Consider the following 25,128-nt stretch of genomic DNA (forward strand, 5'->3'; position numbering starts at 1 on the left):
ACTTGATTTATTTCAGTAATTGCAGTCAAAAGGTGTAACTTGTACATTATATGTATTCATTGCACACAGACTGATGCATTCAAATGTTTATTTCATTTAATTGTGATGATTTGAAGTGCCAACAAATGAAAATCCAAAATTCCGTGTGTCACAAAATTAGAATATTACTTAAGGCAAATACAAAAAAGGGATTTTTAGAAATGTTGGCCAACTGAAAAGTATGAAAATGAAAAATATGAGCATGTACAATACTCAATACTTGGTTGGAGCTCCTTTTGCCTCAATTACTGCATTAATGCGGCGTGGCATGGAGTCGATGAGTTTCTGGCACTGCTCAGGTGTTATGAGAGCCCAGGTTGCTCTGATAGTGGCCTTCAACTCTTCTGCGTTCTTGGGTCTGGCATTCTGTATCTTCCTTTTCACAATACCCCACAGATTTTCTATGGGTCAGGGGAGTTGGCTGGCCAATTTAGAACAGAAATACCACGGTCCGTAAACCAGGCACGGGTAGATTTTGCGCTGTGTGCAGGCGCCAAGTCCTGTTGGAACTTGAAATCTCCATCTCCATAGAGCAGGTCAGCAGCAGGAAGCATGAAGTGCTCTAAAACTTGCTGGTAGACTGCTGCGTTGACCCTGGATCTCAGGAAACAGAGTGGACCGACACCAGCAGATGACATGGCACCCCAAACCATCACTGATGGTGGAAACTTTACCCTAGACTTCAGGCAACGTGGATCCTGTGCCTCTCCTGTCCTCCTCCAGACTCTGGGACCTCCATTTCCAAAGGAAATGCTACATTTGCTTTCGTCAGAAAACATGACTTTGGACCACTCAGCAGCAGTCCAGCTCTTCTTTTCCTTAGCCCAGGTGAGACGCTTTTCGCGCTGTTTCTTGGTCAGCAGTGGCTTTACACGAGGTATGCGGCAGTTGAAACCCATGTCTTTCAAGCGTCTCTTGGTGGTGGATCTTGAAGCACTGACTCCAGCAGCCGTCCACTCCTTGTGAATCTCCCCCACATTTTTGAATGGATTTTTTTCACAATCTTGACCAGGGCGCGGTGATCCCTATCGCTTGTACACTTTTTCTTACCACAGTTTTTCCTTCCCTTTGCCTCTCCATTAATGTGTTTGGACACAGGGCTCTGAGAACAGCCAGCCTCTTCAGCAATAACCTTTGTGTCTTGCCCTCCTTGTTACTGACGATGGTCGCCTTTTGGACAGCTGTCAAATCTGAAGTCTTCCCCATGTTTGTGTAGGCTTCAGAACTGGACTGAGAGACCATTTAAAGCCCTTTGCAGGTGTTTTGAGTTAATCAGCTGATTAGTTTGTGGCACCAGGTGTCTTCAAGATGTAACCCTTACACAATATTCTAATTTTGTGACACACAGAATTTTGGATTTTCATTTGTTGGCACTTCTAATCATCAAAATTAAATGAAATAAACATTTGAATGCATCAGTCTGTGTGCAATGAATACATATAATGTACAAGTTACACCTTTTGACTGCAATCACTGAAATAAATCAAGTTTTTCAAAATATTCTAATTTACTGGCTTTTATCTGTATATATATATATATATATATATATATATATATATATATATATATATATATATATATATATATATATTAGTAAAATATAAGTTTACTGAGGCCTCATTCACAATACAGCCGAGCTGTTACAACAACAGAAAGTGTTGAAAAAGGTGTTTCCATCACTAAAAAAGATCCTAATTAGAATAATAAAACCATTAAAATAAATAAGAGAATAATAAACAAGAATAAGAACTACTATGAAAATGAAAAAAGTAGTTCCTCCCAGCAGCATTTAGACAGAATCTGAATAGTTTATTTACTTTCCACCTTCCATTATTCCTTTTAATGATATATATATATATATATATATATATATATATATATATATATATATATATATATATATATATATATATATATATATATATATATATATTATAGAAGTATCAAAAGTATCGATATTTTAGTTTGAGAATTTATTTTAGAACAAACAGCTCTGGTATTGGAAGTATCGATATTTCAGTATTGATCCAAACATCACTAGTCGGGACCTCGCAGCGCTGAAGCTCCGATGCTAGCTGGACCTTCTCATGTTTACATTCTGGTACAAAAAACTGTTTTGGTCTCCATGACAACTTTAGGGGGGCAATTTGTAGGTTTGACATCATATAAAAATATTTAATAACCTCAAAGTTAACTGTCTCCGTCTGAGTGGCGCATTAGAGGCGAAGGAAGCGGTTCATTGTAGACCATCAGAGCTTCAGCCACCGGGGAATAACTGAAAGGCAGGGGGACGATCACAAAGCCCTGCGGGACTCCGGCGGTCGTAGTTCTGATAGAACTTAGTTATTATGTTGATGTTTTACTCGTCCTGGTAGGTCTAAAAGGCTCACGACTCAGAGAGGTAGGACCCAGAAGCACGAGACACAGGTGGGAGGAGTTCCAATCAAAGGTATTTAACCGACTGAAAACGCTGCGGAGCAGGAACCAAGACAAGAACAAGAGCCCGAACCAGAAGAAACGAGGAGAAAACTGTAGAAACAGGGCCGGAAACAGGACAAAACCAAGATGAGACACAGGTGCAAACAATCAGGACAGGTGAACAAGGGAAGTACAGACAGACAGGACTTTGGCCCCGTTTACACGTAGCAAAAACGGTGGTGTTTTCATGCGTTTTGGCCGTTCGTTTACACAAAAACGAAGCTCAAAGTCTCCAAAAACGATCAGTTCTGAAAACTCCGGCCAAAGTGGAGATTTTCAAAAACTCGTCTTCACGTTTGCTTGTAAACGGAGAGAAACGGACATTTAGGCTTCAGAACGTCACATTATGAGACAGAAATGTCACCAGCGTCATGAGTGACACCTGTGGTTACAATTAGTTTGTAACCGTCAATATTTTCTTGTATTAGTGTATTAGTTTTATATTCTAACGTCACACTTAAAAGTAACTCCACTTCTCTGTCACTCGTTCATCTTGGAAGTAACTGGAAGTTACTCGTGTCATTTGTTGATGTTTTTTTCCAGGATTCTGATTGGCTAGCATGACTTTATCTTCTCGTTACACTGCCCCCTGTAGGTTTGGCTGCTCATAGCGCCTTAACAGTTATTTATGCAGGTTCCTGGAAATGATGGTATTTTTCAAAACGTAGAGGGGGGAATATCAGTTTTTGTAAGTACCCAGCTGTGTGTAAACGTGGCCTTAGACACAAATACAGGCTTTCAAAATAAAACAGGAAGAGAAAAGACATCTTTGTTAGATGGGAGGAAGCAGAATGAGGACGAGTCGACGTCCGAGTCCTCGGTGACGCGGCGAGAAAGCAGCTCTTTACTCAAGCTTTCGGGAATTATTCTGAATCATTTGTGAGTCATGTGACCATCATCATCTTCATCATCATCACCTTCATCATCACCACCATCATCATCGTCTGGCTGTTAAACATCAGCGGTGTAACATACGAACGACACTGAGGCTTCTTTGGTTTTGACTTTGCTTTTATTGCTTGCAGTTAAAAGTTAAGAGGAAGTTACAAAGTTAAGACATCAGGTCAAATCAGAGAGATTATTTCTGTGATTTCTGGAGACATTTATTCCAGACAGACAGGAGGCTGCGATGCTGCAGGAGCGTTGATTAAAACCATTTATTATTGTTCTGATTCCTCTTTTCTTCTTATGAACAACTTTTATTATTTTTTCAAGAGGACGTTCAGAACCTGCTGAGGAAAAACACTTTTTATTGTCCGGTAACTGAGCCGTCCCAGAACAGGGGGGTTTATGAATGACGTTTTCACTTCCTTTAAGAAAAAGAAGAATATGGGACTTTTTTTTGATAATCTTTGTGGTATATTTTCTTTGAGCCTTTATTTATAAAAGAAAAATAAGCTTTCCATGTTTCTGTTCTTCTTTGTTCTCGTTTGGATCGTTCACTTTTCTAAAGTCCTTCAGCTGTGAAAGATGTCACTCGGTGGTTCTGTTGCTATGGAAACTGTTGTTAAATGGGATTATTTCTTCTTCTCTCTGTACGTGATGCGTCCCGTGTCCCAGATCGGGGGTTTTGGGGAAACTTTGGCCTCATCGGTGACACAAAAACAACGCTTTTAAAATCTATTATCCAGGTTTCGGCTGCTTGCAGCTACAAAGTACAGAATGTTTCCAAATACTAAATTAACTCAACGTTTACAGACACGTAAAACCTCCTTATCTGTTGGAAAAGAATCAAAGATGTGGATTTGTATATCTGAATTATTCAGGGAAGAAAACTGAAGCTTGAGCGGCTTGTTGGCTCCGCCCACCGGCCAGACTCGCAGCTGATTGGCTGATCAGGGCATGACGTGGAACTCGGCGCGTTTCTCCACCTGATGAGAGAAACAAACACAAGCGTGAAGTGAAGCTCCAGATCTACTAGTCCTGGTTTCAGGTCTACTAGTCCTGGTTTCAGGTCTACTAGTCCTGGTTTCATTTCTACTAGTCCTGGTTAGCTCCCAAAACGGCTCAGCTCCACATTATTTGCAAGACCTGATAGTGCCTTATGTTCCTGGCAGAGCTCTCCGTTCTCAGGGTGCAGGTTTACTCGTAGTTCCTAGAGTATCTAAATGTAGATTTGGAGGGCGGGCGTTCTGCTATCAGGCACCATTACTATGGAACCAACTTCCAATCTGGGTTAAGGAGGCTGACACCACCTCCACCTTTAAAACTAAACTTAAAACCTTTCTGTTTAGTAAAGCCTATAGTTAGTGTTTAGTAAACCTCTAGCTGGTGTTGGTAAATCTCTAGGTAGTGTAAACTCTAGTGTGTTAGTCAGTAGTCATAGTTGCAGCTATAGAACAAGACTATAATAGTTAGTCTCAAATATAGCTTCGCGGTAGATATGCTGCTATAGGCTTATGCTGCAGGGGGGCACCGACATGATCCGCTGGGCGGTGCCTCTCACCCTTCTTCTCATCTCCTCTACCCTTCCTCTCTTCTCCAGTTCCATTTTTATTTATTATAAGTATCTCATAGCCATCATTCTTGTCCATCGCTCCTGTAGTTTCTTGTGCTGGCCCCCCTACTTTTTCTCTTTTGGCCGGAGCATCGGGGGCTGCGTTCTGGCCTGCAGTCCCGGCCAACCCCGGGCATCCCCTTGCTGCTTCCACCTGCCTGCACCCTGTTGTATTAGATTTAATCTCTACTAGTCCTGGTTTCTACTAGTCCTGGTTTCAGTTCTACTAGTCCTGGTGTCAGTTCTACTAGTCCTGGTTTCAGTTCTACTAGTCCTGGTTTCCTAACCCTAACTAATCCTAACTAACTCTAACTTATGGTTGTGACTGAGGTGAATGAGAAGAAACGATAAACCTTTACGCTGACGACGCTGCCCTCTACGCTACGTTCTTTTGAGTCGTCCGGGAAAAGCAGTTCAGATAATCGCCGGGGAAACGGCTGTTGCCGCGGTTACCTGGTTCAGGTTCTCACAGTCCAGCAGCGCCACCAGGGTTTGGTTGCCCGGCTTCTGAGGTACGAGGGGAATCGTCTCGGTGATCTCAGCGTACGGGCCGATGGTCCTGAAACACACGGAAACACAGAAAAACAGTGTTACCCCAAATCAGAAACAGTCAGGGCGACACGGAAAAATCTTTTCCTTTCAAGTGGATTTTACTTTGATTTCTTCAGTTTTCATGTTTTTTTTTTCTTGTCAGCTCCATTTTATTTGTTCAATACATCCGTTTTTCGGTATCTGGACTCGTTGCTGATCACAGATGTGGAAGAAAAGGAAGCCACTTCCTCTGAAAGGATCCAGAATACCGACTGGAAACATCCAATCCCTCTAATGCTTATATAGAGAGCTGAATATATCCCACAATGCATCATGACAGGAAGGGTACATAACAATAAAACTGGCTGATTTCTCTTATAATAATAATGTGACCATAATCATTTATGTTCCAGGTGCTCGCGGTCTTTCCAGAACAGCAGCATCTCAGTAATAACCTGGTTTTAATCAAAATCATTTGAATCATTTGAATGAAAATCAAAATTAAAAAGTAAATACAATTTTCTCAGAGTTGAAAAGAGTAAATAAAGTTTTTGAGGGGGACGTTCTGTGAAGCTGGTGGCTAATCTATGAGCTGCGGAGCAAAAATGCAGATCAACACATGATAACACAGACACTATCTTCTCATCTATCTGAGAAAATACTAAAATAGTTTCTAGAGTAACAATATTATGGACCATAAACGGGATATAAAGTGGTTATAAATATGATCTGTTAAGGTTTTATCTGGGGTTTGGATGTGTGTGTCTCATGTAAACTGAGGTCTAGATTAATCAATACGACGACGCTGACTGGGGGAATGAGGAATTAAAAAAACAGAGGTCCTCATACAGAGCCTTGTGGTACTCCTCGGTTAGTACAATGGATGTTTCCATGGTGACGGTCCGTCGCAGGCCCAGATGTTGACACCAAACCATCTCCCAAGATAAAGTTCTACATGCGTGACGTGGATGGAGATCAATACTGTGGAGCAACAGCTCCCCCTTGTGCTAATAGCAGGTATTGATAAATGTTGGTGCAGTTGGATCTGAGGCTTCGTCTGGCTTCATTAGTGGTGTCTTACTTGTAGCGGTAGACGTTGGTACTTACTTGTAGTGGTAGACGGTGGTACTTACTTGTAGTGGTAGACGGTGGTACTTACTTGTAGTGGTAAACGGTGGTGTCTTAATTGTAGTGGTAGACGGTGGTACTTAGTTGTAGTGGTAAACGGTGGTGTCTTAATTGTAGTGGTAGACGGTGGTGTCTTAATTGTAGTGGTAGACGGTGGTGTCTTAATTGTAGTGGTAGACGGTGGTGTCTTAATTGTAGTGGTAGACGGTGGTGTCTTAATTGTAGTGGTAGACAGTGGTGTCTTAATTGTAGTGGTAGACGGTGGTGTCTTAATTGTAGTGGTAGACGGTGGTGTCTTAATTGTAGTGGTAGACGGTGGTGTCTTAATTGTAGTGGTAGACAGTGGTGTCTTAATTGTAGTGGTAGACGGTGGTACTTACTTGTAGTGGTAGACGGTGGTACTTACTTGTAGTGGTAGACGGTGGTTCTTACTTGTAGTGGAAGACAGTGGTACTTACTTGTACTGGTAGACGGTGGTACTTACTTGTAGTGGAAGACAGTGGTACTTACTTGTACTGGTAGACGGTGGTACTTACTTGTAGTGGTAGACGGTGGTACTTACTTGTAGTGGTAGACGGTGGTACTTACTTGTAGTGGAAGACGGTGGTCTCCACCAGGGCGGCTCCCTCCATCACCAGACTGGCCTGCAGGAGCGTCATGTTGAACGGGTTCTTGAATTGGACGGTGGCGTACATGGTGTGGTTCACCCGCGGGACGCCTTCGAACTACGACCAGATCACAAGATCAGCATCTTTATCACCTAAAAATACCGTTTTATACGACTTTACCACCACTCAAAACTACGGAGGAGTATCAGGGCCATGCAGGAGAAAAAATATTTGAGAGGGGAAGATTTTTTTTTATCGTACACTTCGAGAAAAAAGTCGAAATGTCGAGAATAATGTTGAAATACAATTTCAAGAATAAAGCCGAAATTTCGTGAATAAAGTTGAAGTTTTGTGAATAAAGTCAAAATGTCTTGAATAAAGTCGAAATGTTGAGAATAATGTTGAAATAAAATTTCGGAAAAAAAGTCGAAATATCAAGATTAATGTTGAAATACAATTTCAAGAATAAAGTCGAAATTTCGTGAATAAAGTCAAAATTTCATGAATAAAGTCGAAATTTCGAGAATAAAGTTGAAATACAATTTCGAGAAAAAAGTAGAAATTTCGTGAATAAAGTTGAAATTTTGTGAATAAAGTCGAAATGTCGTGAATAATATTGAAATAGAATTTCAAGAATAAAGTCGACTATTTTCTTCCACAGTGGGGTTATTTTTACTTGATAATATGTATTTCTGATTAATTAAAAACTACATCAAATAGATTATGTATTCCTCTTTCATATTTACATTATTGGTAACCGTTTTATAAAAGCAATACATCACTTCAAGCCGTGGTATACGATCATTATATCATTTCAGGGCGTGGTATACGCTCATTATATCACTCCGCGTCGGGCCGGAGACAACGCCCCTCAGCTGTGATATAATGATCCTCAGCTGTGATATAACGATCCTCAGCTGTGATATAATGATCCTCAGCTGTGATATAATGATCCTCAGCTGTGATATAATGATCCTCAGCTGTGATATAATGATCCTCAGCTATGATATAATGACCCTCAGCTGTGATATAATGATCCTCAGCTGTGATATAATGATCCTCAGCTGTGATATAATGATCCTCAGCTGTGATATAATGATCCTCAGCTGTGATATAATGATCCTCAGCTGTGATATAATGATCCTCAGCTGTGATATAATGATCCTCAGCTATGATATAATGACCCTCAGCTGTGATATAATGACCCTCAGCTGTGATATAATGACCCTCAGCTGTGATATAATGATCCTCAGCTGTGATATAATGACCCTCAGCTGTGATATAATGACCCTCAGCTGTGATATAATGACCCTCAGCTGTGATATAATGACCCTCAGCTGTGATATAATGACCCTCAGCTGTGATATAATGATCCTCAGCTGTGATATAATGATCCTCAGCTGATATAATGACCCTCAGCTGTGATATAATGATCCTCAGCTGTGATATAATGATCCTCAGCTGTGATATAATGATCCTCAGCTGTGATATAATGATCCTCAGCTATGATATAATGACCCTCAGCTGTGATATAATGACCCTCAGCTGTGATATAATGACCCTCAGCTGTGATATAATGACCCTCAGCTGTGATATAATGATCCTCAGCTGTGATATAATGATCCTCAGCTGATATAATGACCCTCAGCTGTGATATAATGATCCTCAGCTGTGATATAATGATCCTCAGCTGTGATATAATGATCCTCAGCTGTGATATAATGATTCTCAGCTGTGATATATTGAGCGTATACCACGGCCTGTCGGGATGATTGGCATTTTTTCCCTGCCATTTGAGAGTGGATTTTTTTCCCTCCAAGTTATTTCCGTCACAAACACGAGCGCTAACGCGCCTGTAACGGGTTGAGCAGGTGACTTATGTAAACCTTCCCCTGTACAGCGACACGGGTTTGATTCCAGTCGCGGCATATTTTGCCCCCACCGATCACTGCACCTATCAAATAAAGCTCACGAGTCGCGGGTTTGCCGCCCCTGATCTAAACATTCGGTTGATGAATAAATGGTGTTTCCATGACAACGGGGCGTGGGTACCGTGATGGTGAGGGGGGGCGGCACCAGCCACAGCACCTTGACCTCCGACACCTTCTGGCCGTCGCTCTCGCCGTTCACCTCGAAGTGCAGGCAGAGCTGGGAGCCCAGCGCCGGCATGTACTCCTCCGGGGAGATGTGGAACTCCGCCGTGTTGCCTGGAACGGACGGAGAGGTTAGGGGGTCCGGGGGGGGGGTCCGGGGGCGAGGCCTGGACCCCCCAGGACCCTCCAGGACCCCCGAAATGTAGAGAAAAAAGTCGAAATGTCGAGATTAATGTTGAAATACAATTTCAAGAAAAAAGTCAAAATGTCGAGAAAAAAAAGTCAAAATGTCGAGATTAATGTTGAAGTACAATTTCGAGAAAAAAGTCAAAATGTTGAGAAAAAAGTTGAAATGTCGAAAAAAAAAAGTGGAAATGTCGAGAAAAAAGTTGAAATGTTGCGAATAATGTTGAAATACAATTTTGAGAAAAAAGTGGAAATGTCGAGAGGTTAGGGGGTCCAGGGCCCGGCCCCCAGACACCCGCCCCCCTCCACTCACTCTGGTAGGCCGGCAGGTCCAGCGTGAATTCTTCCACCCTGAACTCGTCCGACAGCACTCCGGTGTAGAAGGCCACCGACACCTCGAAGTGCGCCGCCACGGTCCTGCTGGAGTCGCTCTGGTTGTTGAACCGCACCTGCACCTTCACCACGCTGCCCAGGGAGGTCTGCGGAGGGAGGGGGGGATGGGGGGTCAGGTGGTGGCCGGTGGGACCGGACGGGCCCTACGTCCGGTCCCTCCGGTAGGGGGCGCTAGCTGGTCAGTAGAGGTGCTAGCTGGTCAGTAGGGGGCGCTAGCTGGTCAGTAGAGGCGCTAGCTGGTCAGTAGAGGCGCTAGCTGGTCAGTAGAGGGCGCTAGCTGGTCAGTAGAGGCGCTAGCTGGTCAGTAGGGGCGCTAGCTGGTCAGTAGAGGGCGCTAGCTGGTCAGTAGAGGCGCTAGCTGGTTAGTAGAGGTGCTAGCTGGTCAGTAGAGGTCGCTAGCTGGTCAGTAGAGGGCGCTAGCTGGTCAGTAGAGGCGCTAGCTGGTTAGTAGAGGGCGCTAGCTGGTCAGTAGAGGTGCTAGCTTTCTCAGAGTTGAAAAGGAGGGACCGGACGGGCCCTACGGGGGACCGGACGGGCCCTACGGGGGACCGGACGGGCCCTACGGGGGGACCGGAGGGACCGGACGGGCCCTACGGGGGACCGGACGGGCCCTACGGGGGGACCGGAGGGACCGGACGGGCCCTACGGGGGGGGGGAACCTACCGGCTGGGTCAGGATCTCCACCGACAGGCTGGTCTCCGGGACCACCGAGTGGTCCCTCTCACAGCCGTACTCCTCCGCCGTCACCATCGTCCTCTCGTTCTCCGCGCTGCCTGCAGACGGAGGGAGGAGGTCAGGGGTCAGGGGTCAGCGTCCTGAAAAACCAAATTCTTATAGACAGATGCCTTTTATAAGTGAAAAGAGTATTAGCCCTCACAGGAAAATAGATCTCAGAACTTTCTTCCAGCGAGCCACTTGAAAAAATCACGTACATGATAAAGTCATTATTGGACGATGTTTGGGGGCCCGTCATTTACTTTTTTGAAAGGTCTAATTTGGATCATCTGATGGATGAATCTGGGGAAACTCAAAGCCATTTAATCTGAAATTCAATGCAAAATTTGAGTACCTCAAAGTAACATGATCAACCATAAATATTGCTGACAATCTGTTGTTGTGTTGAGAGGAGTGCCTTGTTTTTTCTTTGTTTTTGGTTTGTTGTCTGTTAAATGTGCGTTTATGCACACGGTCATTTAGCCGGATCTTTAAGTTGTTTACATATGAAGCCAAAAGACAGGAATGATGTTTGTATGTAAATGCTACATGTTAAAATCAATAAAGACATTGTTGGAAAAAAAAACAACTCGTATCCAAACAAGGAGCAACTTCGGTCCGACATCGATCAACCGGAGCAGCTTCGTCGCTACCAAAGTGACTAAAACTGAACTATTTCTGAGCTCAGTTACCACATAAAACTGTTTCCAGGTCAGTAAACACAACAAGATTCATACATGAGGCGTAATGATGATTTTTGAGAAGATTTAAGGACTTTAAGTGCCTCATAGTGCTGAAAATACGGTACTCAGCAGGGGCGCTAGCTGGTCAGTAGAGGGCGCTAGCTGGTCAGTAGAGGGCGCTAGCTGGTCAGTAGAGGCGCTAGCTGGTCAGTAGAGGCGCTAGCTGGTCAGTAGAGGGTGCTAGCTGGTCAGTAGAGGCGCTAGCTGGTCAGTAGAGGTGCTAGCTGGTCAGTAGAGGTGCTAGCTGGTCAGTAGAGGTGCTAGCTGGTCGGTAGAGGCGCTAACTTGTCGGTAGAGGTGCTAGCTGGTCAATAGGGGGCGCTAGCTGGTCAGTAGAGGGCGCTAGCTGGTCAGTAGAGGTGCTAGCTGGTCAGTAGAGGTGCTAGCTGGTCAGTAGAGGTGCTAGCTGGTCAATAGGGGGCGCTAGCTGGTCAGTAGAGGTGCTAGCTGGTCAGTAGAGGTGCTAGCTGGTCAATAGGGGTGCTAGCTGGTCAGTAGAGGCGCTAGCTGGTCAGTAGAGGCGCTAGCGGGTCAGTAGAGGTTGCTAGCTGGTCAGTAGAGGTGCTAGCTGGTCAGTAGAGGCGCTAGCTGGTCAGTAGAGGTTGCTAGCTGGTCAATAGAGGTGCTAGCTGGTCAGTAGAGGTGCTAGCTGGTCAATAGGGGTGCTAGCTGGTCAGTAGAGGCGCTAGCTGGTCAGTAGAGGCGCTAGCTGGTCAGTAGAGGTTGCTAGCTGGTCAGTAGAGGCGCTAGCTGGTCAGTAGAGGTGCTAGCTGGTCAGTAGAGGGCGCTAGCTGGTCGGTAGAGGCGCTAGCTGGTCAGTAGAGGGTGCTAACTTGTCGGTAGAGGTGCTAGCTGGTCAGTAGAGGGTGCTAACTTGTCGGTAGAGGTGCTAGCTGGTCAGTAGAGGGTGCTAACTTGTCGGTAGAGGTGCTAGCTGGTCAGTAGAGGGCCAGGACCAGGACCTGGACCAGGTCCAGGTCCAGGTCCAGGTCCAGGTCCAGGTCTTACCTTCAGGGTACTTGTAGTTCTGCGTCACCTCCTGCAAACCCCAGCTTCCCACAGACTTGGTGCACAGCAGGGCTCCCACGTAGGTGGTGTCCACCTTGAAGGGGGTCATGGTGCCGTAGCGGTCGCTCTTCAGGTAGACCACGTCACTGTTGACCTGCAGGAGGAGACCGGCACCCGTTAGGTGTCAGTTTGGTAGTTCTGGTTCAACCCCTACTAGTCCTGGTTCAGATCTACTAGTCCTGGTTTCAGTAACTAGTCCTGGTTTCAGTAACTAGACCTAGTTTCAGTAACTAGTCCTGGTTCCAGGTCTACTAGTCCTGGTTCCAGTAACTAGTCCTGGTTCCAGTAACTAGTCCTAGTTCCAGTTCTACTAGTCCTGGTTTTTCCTCCTCTCACCTCAGCGAAGACAAACCCGCAGTCGAAGGGATGGCACAGCTCTCCGTTCTTGATGGCGATGACGGGCGCCGGTCCGCAGCGGAAGTATCCTGGAACCAGTCAGAGTCCAGTTAGTCCAGTTAGTTCGGTTAGTCCAGTTAGTTCGGTTAGTTTGGTTAGTTCGGTTAGTTCGGCTAGTCCGGTTAGTTCGGTTGGTTCGGTTGGTCCAGATTTTTAATTAGAGATATCTCAAATTGGAAATATCTTTAACTTCCATTCTGCCTAGTCAAAATTTAATTACAGATATCTTGAATTAGAGTTTTGACTAGTCACAATGTAATTACAACTATAGTCAGAATGTACTTGTAGATATCTGCAATGTTAATTCCGTTTAGTCAAACTTAGCCGTTAAATGTTAAAACGGCCTGCAGAAGGGGGTCAGACGGGGGTCAGATGGGTGGGGGGTCAGACGGGGGTCAGACGGGGGTCAGACGGGGGTCAGACGGGGGTCAGACGGGGGTCAGATGGGGGTCAGATGGGTGGGGGGTCAGACGGGGGTCAGGCGGGTGGGGGGTCAGACGGGGGTCAGACGGGGTCCGGCCTACCGTCGCTGGTCTCCTGCGGCGTGGCGTCCACCACCTGCCAGCCGGAGTACCGGGTCGGGATGTCGTGGCGCTGCATGAAGGCCTCGCACCAGCAGTGGTAGTTCCTGGGGAGAAGGGGGGGATCAGGACTCTGCTGGACCAGGACCCAGATCACCAGAGATCTGGACCCTAGTGGTCTGTAGAGGACCTGCAGGTCTGGATCTGGACCCTAGTGGTCTGTAGAGGACCTGCAGGTCTGGATCTGGACCCTAGTGGTCTGTAGAGGACCTGCAGGTCTGGACCTGGACCTGGACCTGGTCCTGGACCCACCAGATGGAGTCCCGGGTGTTCCTCCGGTCCGGGGTCCCGTCCCTCCTGAACACCAGCTCCGTCTTCAGGTTGCCCGTGTTGTCGTGGGCCGAGTTGAAGTTGGTGATGACTCTGCAGGGGATGCCGAGGCAGCGCAGGACTGTGGGGAGAAAACAATCCTGGAACCGTTTCTGAAGACCCGGAGAGACCTGAACCTGGTACAGGTCTACTAGTCCTGGTTCCAGCTCTACTAGTCTTGGTTTCAGTTACTAGTCCTGGTTTCAGTTAAACTAGTCCTGGTTCCAGTTCTACTAGTCCTGGTTCCAGTTCTACTAGTCCTGGTTTCAGTTCTACTAGTCCTGGTTTCAGCTCTACTAGTCCTGGTTTCAGTTCTACTAGTCCTGGTTTCAGGTCTACTAGTCCTGGTTTCAGTTCTACTAGTCCTGGTTCCAGTTCTACTAGTCCTAGTTCCAGATCTACTAGTCCTGGTTTCAGTTCTACTAGTCCTGGTTTCAGTTACTAGTCCTGGTTTCAGTTCTACTAGTCCTGGTTTCAGTTACTAGTCCTGGTTTCATTTCTACTAGTCCTGGTTTCAGCTCTACTAGTCCTGGTTTCAGTTACTAGTCCTGGTTTCAGTTCTACTAGTCCTGGTTTCAGGTCTACTAGTCCTGGTTTCTACTAGTCCTGGTTCCAGTTCTACTAGTCCTGGTTTCAGCTCTACTAGTCCTGGTTTCAGTTCTACTAGTCCTGGTTTCAGGTCTACTAGTCCTGGTTTCTACTAGTCCTGGTTCGAGTTCTACTAGTCCTGGTTTCAGTTCTACTAGTCCTGGTTTCAGATCTACTAGTCCTGGTTTCAGCTCTACTAGTCATGGTTTCAGTTCTACTAGTCCTGGTTTCAGTTCATCTAGTCCTGGTTTCAGTTCTACTAGTCCTGGATTCAGTTCTTCTAGTCCTGGTTTCAGATCTACTAGTCCTGGTTTCAGTTCTACTAGTCCTGGTTTCAGATCTACTAGTCCTGGTTTCAGTTCTACTAGTCCTGGTTTCTACTAGTCCTGGTTTCAGATCTACTAGTCCTGGTTTCAGATCTACTAGTCCTGGTTTCAGTTCTACTAGTCCTGGTTTCAGATCTACTAGTCCTGGTTTCAGTTCTACTAGTCCTGGTTTCTACTAGTCCTGGTTTCAGATCTACTAGTCCTGGTTTCAGTTCTACTAGTCCTGGTTTCAGGTCTACTAGTCCTGGTTCCAGTTCTACTAGTCCTGGTTTCAGTTACTAGTCCTGGTTTCAGTTCTACTAGTCCTGGTTCCAGATCTACTAGTCCTGGTTTCAGTTCTACTAGTCCTGGTTTCAGTTCTACTAGTCCTGGTTTCAGTTCTACTAGTCCTGGTTTCAGATCTACTAGTCCTGGTTTCAGTTCTACTAGTCCTGGTTTCAGTTACTAGTCCTGGTTTCAGATCTACTAGTCCTGGTTTCAGTTCTACTAGTCCTGGTTTCAGTTCTACTAGTCCTGGTTTCAGATCTACTAGTCCTGGTTTCAGTTCTACTAGTCCTGGTTTCAGTTACTAGTCCTGGTTTCAGTTCTACTAGTCCTGGTTCCAGATCTACTAGTCCTGGTTTCAGTTACTAGTCCTGGTTCCAGTTCTACTAGTCCTGGTTTCAGGTCTACTAGTCCTGGTTCCAGTTCTACTAGTCCTGGTTTCAGTTACTAGTCCTGGTTTCAGTTCTACTAGTCCTGGTTCCAGATCTACTAGTCCTGGTTTCAGTTCTACTAGTCCTGGTTTCAGTTCTACTAGTCCTGGTTTCAGTTCTACTAGTCCTGGTTTCAGATCTACTAGTCCTGGTTTCAGTTCTACTAGTCCTGGTTTCAGTTACTAGTCCTGGTTTCAGATCTACTAGTCCTGGTTTCAGTTCTACTAGTCCTGGTTTCAGTTCTACTAGTCCTGGTTTCAGATCTACTAGTCCTGGTTTCAGTTCTACTAGTCCTGGTTTCAGTTACTAGTCCTGGTTTCAGTTCTACTAGTCCTGGTTCCAGATCTACTAGTCCTGGTTTCAGTTACTAGTCCTGGTTCCAGTTCTACTAGTCCTGGTTTCAGTTCTACTAGTCCTGGTTCCAGTTAAATTACCTGTGGTTCAGGTAAAGGTGTGTTTCAGGTACAGGTGAGGTTCAGGTAAAGGTGTGTGTTTCAGGTAAAGGTGTGTGTTTCAGGTACAGGTGTGTGTTTCAGGTACAGGTGTGTGTTTCAGGTAAAGGTGTGTGTTTTAGGTACAGGTGTGTGTTTCAGGTAAAGGTGTGTGTTTTAGGTACAGGTGTGTGTTTCAGGTAAAGGTGTGTGGTTCAGGTACAGGTGTGGTTCAGGTAAAGGTGTGTGGTGTCAGGTACAGGTGTGGTTCAGGTGCAGGTGTGGTGCAGGTACAGGTGTGTTTCAGGTACAGGTGTGTTTCAGGTATAGGTGTGTTTCAGGTAAAGGTGTACGGTTCAGATAAAGTTGTGTGGTTCAGGTACAGGTGAGTGTTTCAGGTACAGGTGTGTGGTTCAGGTACAGGTGTGTGGTTCAGGTACAGGTGTGTGGTTCAGGTACAGGTGTGTGGTTCAGGTACAGGTGTGTGGTGCAGGTGCACCTACAGGTGCAGAGGACTCCGGCGTACACCCAGCACTGGGCGTACATGACGGGGTTTCCAGAGTTGTGGTACTTCAGCAGGATCTTGGAGCTGCCCGTCCAGGCCGTCGGCCGCGTTCCCAACGAGAAGTTCTCGCTCCAGTTCCCCACCAACACGCCGTTGTCGTTCTGGGAGTTGATCTGAGAAAACACCCACGCTCAGAGAATACCTCATACAAATATTCTGCTTGTTCTACTTCAAAAATATTAATTATTTATTATTTAGATCAAGAAAGACTAGTCTTTGTATAAACTACTTAATTTGATGTATGTAAATAATACATTTTGCAAGTACAGCCAACTTAATTGTGTTAGGTTTACTTTATTTATCAAAATTAAATTGACTTTAAAAAGACAAAAAAAGACAATAAAAAGACAAAAAAAGACAAAAAAAATGAAAAAAGAAGAAGAGACAAAAAAGGAAAAAAGAAAAAATGAAAAAAAAAAAAATAAGTTGACTTTACTTGCAAATTAATTTGTACATACTAAAAATTAAGTACTTTATACAAAGACTAGTCTTCCTTGATCTACATAAAAATCTCATGCGAAAAAGTCGCCTTAATTTTTTTAAAGTAGATCAAGCAAGATATTTTTTACTGTGGTGTTCTACTTAAACAAATAAAGCATGTTTCATCTAAACGTTGGTCAATCTGCCCAATAGATTAAAATTGTTAAAGGAAATGTAAATACAACAAGATCATTGCTTGTTGTTTGTGTGTGAATGAACATAAATGCTGCTGGTTAAGGAAAAAATGCACAATGTCTTGTTCTTTGAACAAATGCAGATTAAGTTCAAAACTAGATGTATTCACGTAAAGCAACAAACTTTAATTGTTAATATCACTGATTTAAATATGTTTAAATGCGCTTGGATTGATTTTTTTCAGTGTAGACAGATTCGCCGGTGCTACAGCTAACTCTGGACATCACGTGACTCTAGGGCTGCCACCTTTCAGAAATAGAAATAAGGGTAAAAATATTATTAGTAAAAATACTAATAATAAAAAACAACAACTAAGTGAATAAAAAAACTAAACTAAAATAAAATAAAAATAAAATAAAATAAAATTACTGGGGATGTCAATCAAACTCAACTAACATATTTCATTATATTTACTTAACATACAGGCTTTAATTGTACTTTTGAATGTAATGTTTGATTTGGATTCTTTGTTTTCTTTATTCAGATTGTTCCATAAACTGATTCCTTTCACAGAAAACACAACGTTCCATCAATTCTGTCCTGCATCTTGGTTTTTAAAAAATCTCTGTTCCTTTTAAGTCATACTTGCTTTCTCTTTTTTCAAATCTTTTCTGATGATTATAATTTTGATGATTGAATTGTTTATTGATCTCATAAAATATTCCAATTTTTTGAGATTTTTTATTTGGGGTTTTCATAAACTGTGAACCAAAATTATAACAAATTAAGGCTTGAAATATCTCACTTTGAATGTAGTGGGAAATAATATATTTGTTTCACCTTTAGTTGAATTTACTATGAATGAAGTTTTGCAATATATTCAAATTTTCCGACCTTCACCTGTATATTATTACATCAATAAATGAGAGCATAATATTTGTCCGTATTGGTTCAATACGGAACGCAACTTTTAATTCCCAATTACGTAACAGTTCCGTATTTCTAGGGACGGGTGGTGCGCCTGCGCGACTCACCATGGCAGAAGCTTTCCTGCAGATCTTGACGACGTCGCCGCGGTTGTGGATCGGCATCTGACAAGAGTCCATGATGAAGATGCAAGCGTCCAGGATGCCTTTTCCGAACTGCGTAGAGACCAAACCAACAGCGTTAGTGTTAACCTGCGTTATGAATAAGGATATTTTTTAGATATGTTTTATTTGCCGATGATACCAATTTGTTTTGCTCTGGTACGAATTTAAGGGAACTTTTGTGTTGTGTAGAAAGGGAGCTGGAAAATCTCAAGACTTGGTTTGATGTCAATAAATTATCTTTAAATATTAAGAAAACAAAATTCCTGGTTTTTGGGAATCAAAATGAAAGTGATTCTACTATTAAATTAAAAATCGGTAATGTTGATATTGAAAGGGTTTTTGAGACTAAATTCCTTGGGGTTGTCATCGACCAAAAGTTAACATGGAAACAACACATTGAATATATTAAAGGGAAAATTTCAAAATCACTCGCAATCCTGTATAAATCCAGAAATGTACTGAATTCCAAGGCCTTGCATTTGATTTACTACTCATTGATTGTTCCCTATTTATCTTACTGTGTGGAATTGTGGGGATCCACCTTTAAAACCACCTTAAATTCAATAATAAAACTTAAAAAACGATCGTATCATCAATAATGCTGATTACTACACTCACACAGATCCACTTTTTCTAAATTCTCATGTTATTAAATTTTATGATTTGTTTTATTTTAAAATCATGCAAATTATGTTCAAAATCAAAAATGCTCCCTGACCCAATGACAGAGGTTCTTTTCAATTCAGGAGACTCGTTACAATCTTGGAGGTGTCTGCAATTTCACAGTACAAATAGCTAAAAAAGGTATGAAAAGGAGACGTGTCTCCATCACTGGAGTTAAATTCTGGAATGATGCCAACATACATTTAAAAACATGTCATTTTTTTTTTTGTATTTAAGAAAATGGTTTGTAAAGCTATTTTTGAAGCTTATAAGTGCAATTGACCATCTGTAAATGTTTCTTTTGCTTTTCTATTGTTTCTTTGCCTTTTGTTGTCATTCAATTCAAATATTCTCCCGTGGGTTTGGTCGCACCTGTCCGTACACCCAGTTCCGCTCCGACACCGACCCCACCGAGCCCTGGTGGATTATTCCAGTCGAATTCATCACGTACTCCCAGCGCCCGGCTTCATCGGGATAAAACACCACGTCATCTGCAAACAAGAGTTTCACCAATACTGATCAGTTTCTTTTGTTTTAGTTTGAAATTCTTTATTCAGTCACATCACACTACAAGCATTATCAACACAAACATTATCCACAAAATAGTGAGTGAAAAGGCACAGGCAGAAGCAAAGTGCTTATATTAATGCCTGTCCTACATACCAAAATAAGATATCCAGATTTCTTTCAATATAAAACAAATACAAAATATACAAAAACAAATAAACATTAACATTTGTAGCTTTCAAAGATTGCTCTACAAATCTTTTTTTTGTAAACCGAAAATGAGCTGCACATTTGTAAATGTCATGTATTGGGAAAAACCGTTGTACACAGACAGGGAGTAACTTTAATTTAGCTTAATACATTATTTGCATTATTTTATAATAAACCAAATCATTAAATTTCATAACATGGGATTTTATAAACAATGGATTTGTATGTTCATAATATTCCACCCTATTAATAAAACGTATGGCTCGTTTTTGTAAGAGGACTAAAGCATTTACTGTTGTCTTATACGTGGAGCCCCAAACTCCCACACAATACCATATATAAGCTATATTAGTGAACAATAAATTAAATGTAGTGCTTTATGATTTAATATATTTCTGGACTTATACAGGATTGCTATTGACTTTTCAATCTTTCCTTTTATGTATCTAATATGTTGTTTCCATGTTAATTTACAATCAATAACAACCCCTAAGAATTTTATATCAGATACTCTTTCAATTTCAGAATCACATATTTTTAATGTAATATCCCCATAAATTTATTTTCGGTTTCCAAAAACCATAAATTTTGTTTTTTTAATGTTAAATGACAACCTATTGACGTCAAACCAAGTTTTAAGAATTTTTAATTCCATTTCAATTGAGGACAGAAGTTCCTTTACATTTTTCCCAGAACAGTAACATATTTGTATCATCTGCAAAAATAATACATTTTAACAGTTCAGTAACATTACAAATGTCATTAATATAAAGTAAAAAAAAGTTTTGGACCAATCACAGATCCCTGGGGTATGCTATTTTCCAAATAGCTCTTAAGCCAAGAATAAGCCACACCTCTAAACCCATACTTCTCTAGTTTTCTTAATAATATATCAGGAACTGTGAGGAACCCCAAAACTATAAATATGAAATACACCGTATTGGCCCGAATATAAGACGGTGTTTTTTGCATTGAAATAAGACTGAAAAAGTGGGGGTCGTCTTCCATTCGGGGTCTAGACGTTATACCCATTCACACCGCTAGATGGCGCCAGATATCTTTAAAGCGAATGCTGAACTTAACCCCCCAGGCCAAAGGAACCACTGTCACGAAGAAGAAAAATATAAAATAGCAGTAAGAAAGAAAAGAGAAGAAAATAAGAGAAGAGATAACAGAAAATGGAGAAACGTAGCGACAATCTGGAGAAAAGTGGGTGGAAGTTCGGCAGGTTAACGGCAGCTGAGGAGAAGTTATGATGCAAATGTGAAGATGATGATTTGAATGAGGCAAAATAACAGGCTTTTTCTCTTGAATATGTTGTTATAATCATTTGTTTCATAGGTACTGTCATTATTTTCTGTATAAAAATTTAATTTGGTGTTCAAAAAGTCTTTTTTCAAACTTGAGTCTTGAAAAAGAGGGTCGTCTTATAATCAGGGTCGTCTTGTATTCGGGCCAATACGGTACTTCCAGCCCCTTTGGGCTTCTACGCATTTATCGGTAGCACTTCCTTCAGCGCCCGGCCGGCGTCGGCAGCTGCTCGGTACCTGGACACCAGGGGTTGCAGAGCAGGTACAGGTTGGTCTTGGCGTTCTTGTCGGTCCGCTGCATGCCGTTGCCCATGGAAATGGCCACGTAGGTGCGGTACAAGCCCACGATGGCCTTGGCGTCCGGCGTGACGCCCAGAGACACCACAGCACCGTCTTGGCCCAAAACCTGCCCCAACCACGAGCCGCCGGCACGGTTCCCGAAGGTCACGACCACCAGGGAGCGCTTGCTGGGGGACGGGTTGGCACCTGCAGCCAATCAGAGGGAAGGAAGGAACAGGCCGTCAACATGTTGGAGTCTCCAGTTGGAGCCTCTAGTTGGAGCTGAACCCAAGCGACAGGCTTGATTATGGCCTTTTCACCATATTCAAGCCTTGTTCGACATATTTGGGCCTATTTCCCTGAACAAAGTCCCAAAACCCATCAATCCATCAATCAGGGTTCAGCATTCAAACTCACCGATCAGGAACTCCAGCTGGAAGTCGTCCTGCGGCAGGATTTCCCGGCTGAAGATGACGTCGATGATGAACTGCTGTCCGCGGCGGACCACCATGGCCTTGGCCACGTACTCCGCCGTGTGGTGGTTTTGCTCGTTGAACTGCTTCCGCATGTTGACGTCCACCACGGTGAGAACGTCTAGGAGGGAAAGACGTCAATGTGACCAAATACGGGATCAGAGGGGATAGCACCGGCGTGTCCAACCAGTCAGAGCCATGATTGGTTACTGTGTTACTGCAAAGAGCCAAATCAACTACCCATGATCCTTCACTCCATCAACTACCCATGATCCTTCACTCCCTGCTCTCTCTGAGACATAAAAATACCATTAGAAAACAGAAAGGTGAAATCCTGCAATCTGATTGGTTGTTAACTGAGGTATAATGATCTGATTGGTTGTTAACTGTGGTATAATGATCTGATTGGTAGTTTACTGTGGTATAATGATCTGATTGGTTGTTAACTGTGGTATAATGATCTGATTGGTAGTTTACTGTGGTATAATGATCTGATTGGTTGTTAACTGTGGTATAATGATCTGATTGGTTGTTAACTGTGGTAAAATGATCTGATTGGTTGTTAACTGTGGTATAATGATCTGATTGGTTGTTAACTGTGGTATGATGATCTGATTGGTTGTTAACTGTGGTATAATGATCTGATTGGTTGTTAACTGTGGTATAATGATCTGATTGGTTGTTAACTGTGGTATAATGATCTGATTGGTTGTTAACTGTGGTATAATGATCTGATTGGTTGTTAACTGTGGTATAATGATCTGATTGGTTGTTAACTGTGGTATAATGATCTGATTGGTTGTTAACTGTGGTATAATGATCTGATTGGTTGTTAACTGTGGTATAATGAGCTTATACCACGGCTTCTATTCTAAAGTCTTATCACAGCAGATCATTCCCCGTCCGGGAAGCAACAATGTTTCCATGACAACAATCAACTATTACATATTTTTTGACGGTTACAGCAGGTAGCAAAAAGTAGCTGGTGATAAAGTTTATTTTTTTATTTTCGTTAACAATTAATTAGGCATGTTCACCATGGAGCTAACGATGGATGAATGGATTGAGGAGTTCCTGTCTCCGGAAAAAAAGACGAGCAAAAGACGACATGCAGAACTAACGTCAGGAGAGATGGGACTATTTTTTTCCACAGTGGGGCTATTTTTACTGGATAATATGTATTTCTGATTAATTAAAAACTACATAAAATAGATTGTGTATTCCTCTTTCATATTTACATTATTGGTAACCGTTTTTTAAAAGCAATACATCACTTCACGTCGGGCCGGAGACGCCGCTCAGCTGTGATATAATGAGCGTATACCACGGCCTGGCGAGATGTAATATTAATATTTAATTTATATTTTCGTTTGGCTGTGCATTTTTTCCCTGCCATTTTGAGAGTTGATTTTTTTCCCTCCAACTTATTTCCGTCACAAACACAAGCGCTAGCGCCCGTATAACTCAACAGGTTGAGGAGGCGACTTGTACACCTTCCCCTGTACAGAGATGCGGGTTCGATTCCAGTCACGTCATATATTTCCCCCACCTCCTACGTGTTTTTCTTTCACTGCACCATCTGGGATAGCACATAAATTAGCACATAAAATGGTATCAAGTTATTTAGACAAAAAGACGGCAGTTTGTGCAGACAGGTAAGGTCAAATCTGAATTACGGTGTGGAGTACCTCAGGGGTCGGTCCTAGGCCCAAAACTGTTTATTTTGTTAATTAATGATCTTGTTAATGTAACCAAATTGCTAAAAAGTGCATTCTGTTTGCGGATGATTCAACTTTATATTATTGTTGGGGGTAAAACCTAACACAGGTATTGAAGGTGGTTAAACAAAAACTTAAAAGAGTAAAAACATGGTTTGATCTAAAAAATTTTTTTTTTTAAAATTACGTTTATTGCAAAGTGTTTTTTTTAATTGCGTAATTTGTAATTAGGGCCCGAGCACTTACAGTGTGAAGGCCCTATTATATCTGTAGGAATTTCTTTCTTTCTTTCTTTCTTTCTTTCTTTCTTTCTTTCTTTCTTTCTTTCTTTCTTTCTTTCTTTCTTTCTTTCTTTCTTTCTTTCTTTCTTTCTTTCTTTCTTTCTTTCTTTCTTTCTTTCTTTTTCCGACGAAATGAGGGCCTTTTTTCCCCCTTAACGTGCCCCAAAAGTCACCAAATCTTTCACCAAGCCAGGCCTGGTGAAAAATGTGATATTTAATGGTTTGCATTAATGGGCGTGGCCTAATGGCTCAACAGCGCCCCCTAGAAAACTTTGTGCCTCAAGCCCCACGATACGGTTTGACGTACATGCACGAAAATCGGTACACACCTGTATCATGTTGCAACTTAAAGAAAAGTCTGTTGGTGCCATGGCCGAAACCGAACAGGAAGTCGGCCATTTTGAATCAATAGTGTTATTTTGGCGACATTTATGCCATTCCTTCGGCAGTTAATACGGCCCAAACCGTAATGTGCACCAAGGTGTGTTATACCTCAAAATGTGCGTCTCCATCCTGCGACGACGCGCATTACTTTTCTCAGTCAAAAGCGTTACCGTGGCGACGATAGACGCCAAAAAGCGCCCCCCCTTCATATGATCGATATCTGATAGTTTCTACTTTCTGCCATAACTTTTGAATGGTTTGACATAAAGACTCGTGGGTGGTGTCATCGGACTTAGTTTTGAGTCCTTGAACATAATTGCTGCAAATTAGCCCTGCCACTTCTTCTGATTGGTCGATATCTGATAGTTCCTACTTTCTGCCATAACTTTTGAATGGTTTGTTATAGAGAGTCGTGGCTGGTGTCATCCACTAAATGTCCGGGCCTGAAGAATCTACATCAAGTCATACCAGCGCTTCCACTGCAGCCTGAACGTTCACCAGGGTGGAGGGTCGTTCATCGCTGCTTGCAGCTTTAATTTGTCTTTTTTTTTATTATTACATTAATTGAAATGTGATTTCTTAGGAAAAAGGGACAGATAAAATAAGCGTAGTCTTCTTTCTGTTCCCTTTCATTCAAGGAAAGAGATTTGTTGTAATTATATTGAACTGTATAGTTTTTCCTTTAATGAATGAAATAAAGAAATGATGAAGACTCTTACCGGCGCCGGGGGGAACGGATCTGGGCGTCACGTCGGCATCGCTGAACGGCTCAAACTCCCTGAAGTCTTCCTTGTCGTCGGCCTGGAGGTTTGTGCTGGGCACCTGGACCCCCCCAGACCCCGGGAGGAGACGTTTGATTAGCTTTAGCTGGTTCAGGAGGACCTGTCATGGTTGCTATGGTTGTCATGGTTGTCATGGTTACACGTACCGGGCCAGGGGTGCGTCCCTTGTAGTTTGGACCTAACATGCTGCTCAGAGGTCAAAGGTTAACCTGTACGAAGAGAAGAAACGTGAGTGATTTTATTTCAGATTTTATTATTTATAATATAATATAATATAATATAATATAATATAATATAATATAATATAATATAATATAATTTAATATAATATAATATAATATAATATACTATAATATAATATAATATACTATAATATAATATAATATAATATAATATAATATAATATAATATACTATAATATACTATAATATAATATAATATAATAT

At 42.5% G+C, this 25,128-nt stretch overlaps 1 protein-coding gene across 1 annotated transcript; it reads right to left on the reverse strand.

Annotated features, from left to right (window-relative positions):
- Nucleotides 1–4,352: 4,352 nt before the first annotated feature.
- Nucleotides 4,353–24,867, reverse strand: LOC133423412 (coagulation factor XIII A chain-like). The gene is made up of 17 exons (XM_061713587.1): nucleotides 24,829–24,867; nucleotides 24,620–24,722; nucleotides 21,462–21,638; nucleotides 21,003–21,251; nucleotides 19,111–19,229; nucleotides 18,019–18,126; nucleotides 16,308–16,482; nucleotides 13,708–13,846; nucleotides 13,399–13,502; nucleotides 12,815–12,903; nucleotides 12,419–12,572; nucleotides 10,617–10,726; nucleotides 9,874–10,039; nucleotides 9,334–9,488; nucleotides 7,262–7,398; nucleotides 5,459–5,573; nucleotides 4,353–4,388 (listed from the first exon to the last, which is right to left on the reverse strand). The coding sequence occupies exons 1-17, from the start codon at nucleotides 24,865–24,867 to the stop codon at nucleotides 4,353–4,355; spliced, it is 2,175 nt and encodes a 724-aa protein (XP_061569571.1).
- Nucleotides 24,868–25,128: the final 261 nt, after the last annotated feature.

Source organism: Cololabis saira, chromosome 22, assembly GCF_033807715.1.
Source record: "Cololabis saira isolate AMF1-May2022 chromosome 22, fColSai1.1, whole genome shotgun sequence".
NCBI classification, from domain to species: Eukaryota; Metazoa; Chordata; class Actinopteri; order Beloniformes; family Belonidae; genus Cololabis; species Cololabis saira.

Coding starts and splice junctions, on each gene's coding strand:
- LOC133423412 (XM_061713587.1), bottom strand. CDS start 24,867: ATGTTAGGTCCAAACTACAAGGGACGCACCCCTGGCCCG. Junction 21,252..21,461: donor CCAGCTGGAGTTCCTGATCG/GTGAGTTTGAAT, acceptor GATTGGCTGCAG/GTGCCAACCCGTCCCCCAGC. Junction 13,503..13,707: donor AACACCCGGGACTCCATCTG/GTGGGTCCAGGA, acceptor CCTTCTCCCCAG/GAACTACCACTGCTGGTGCG.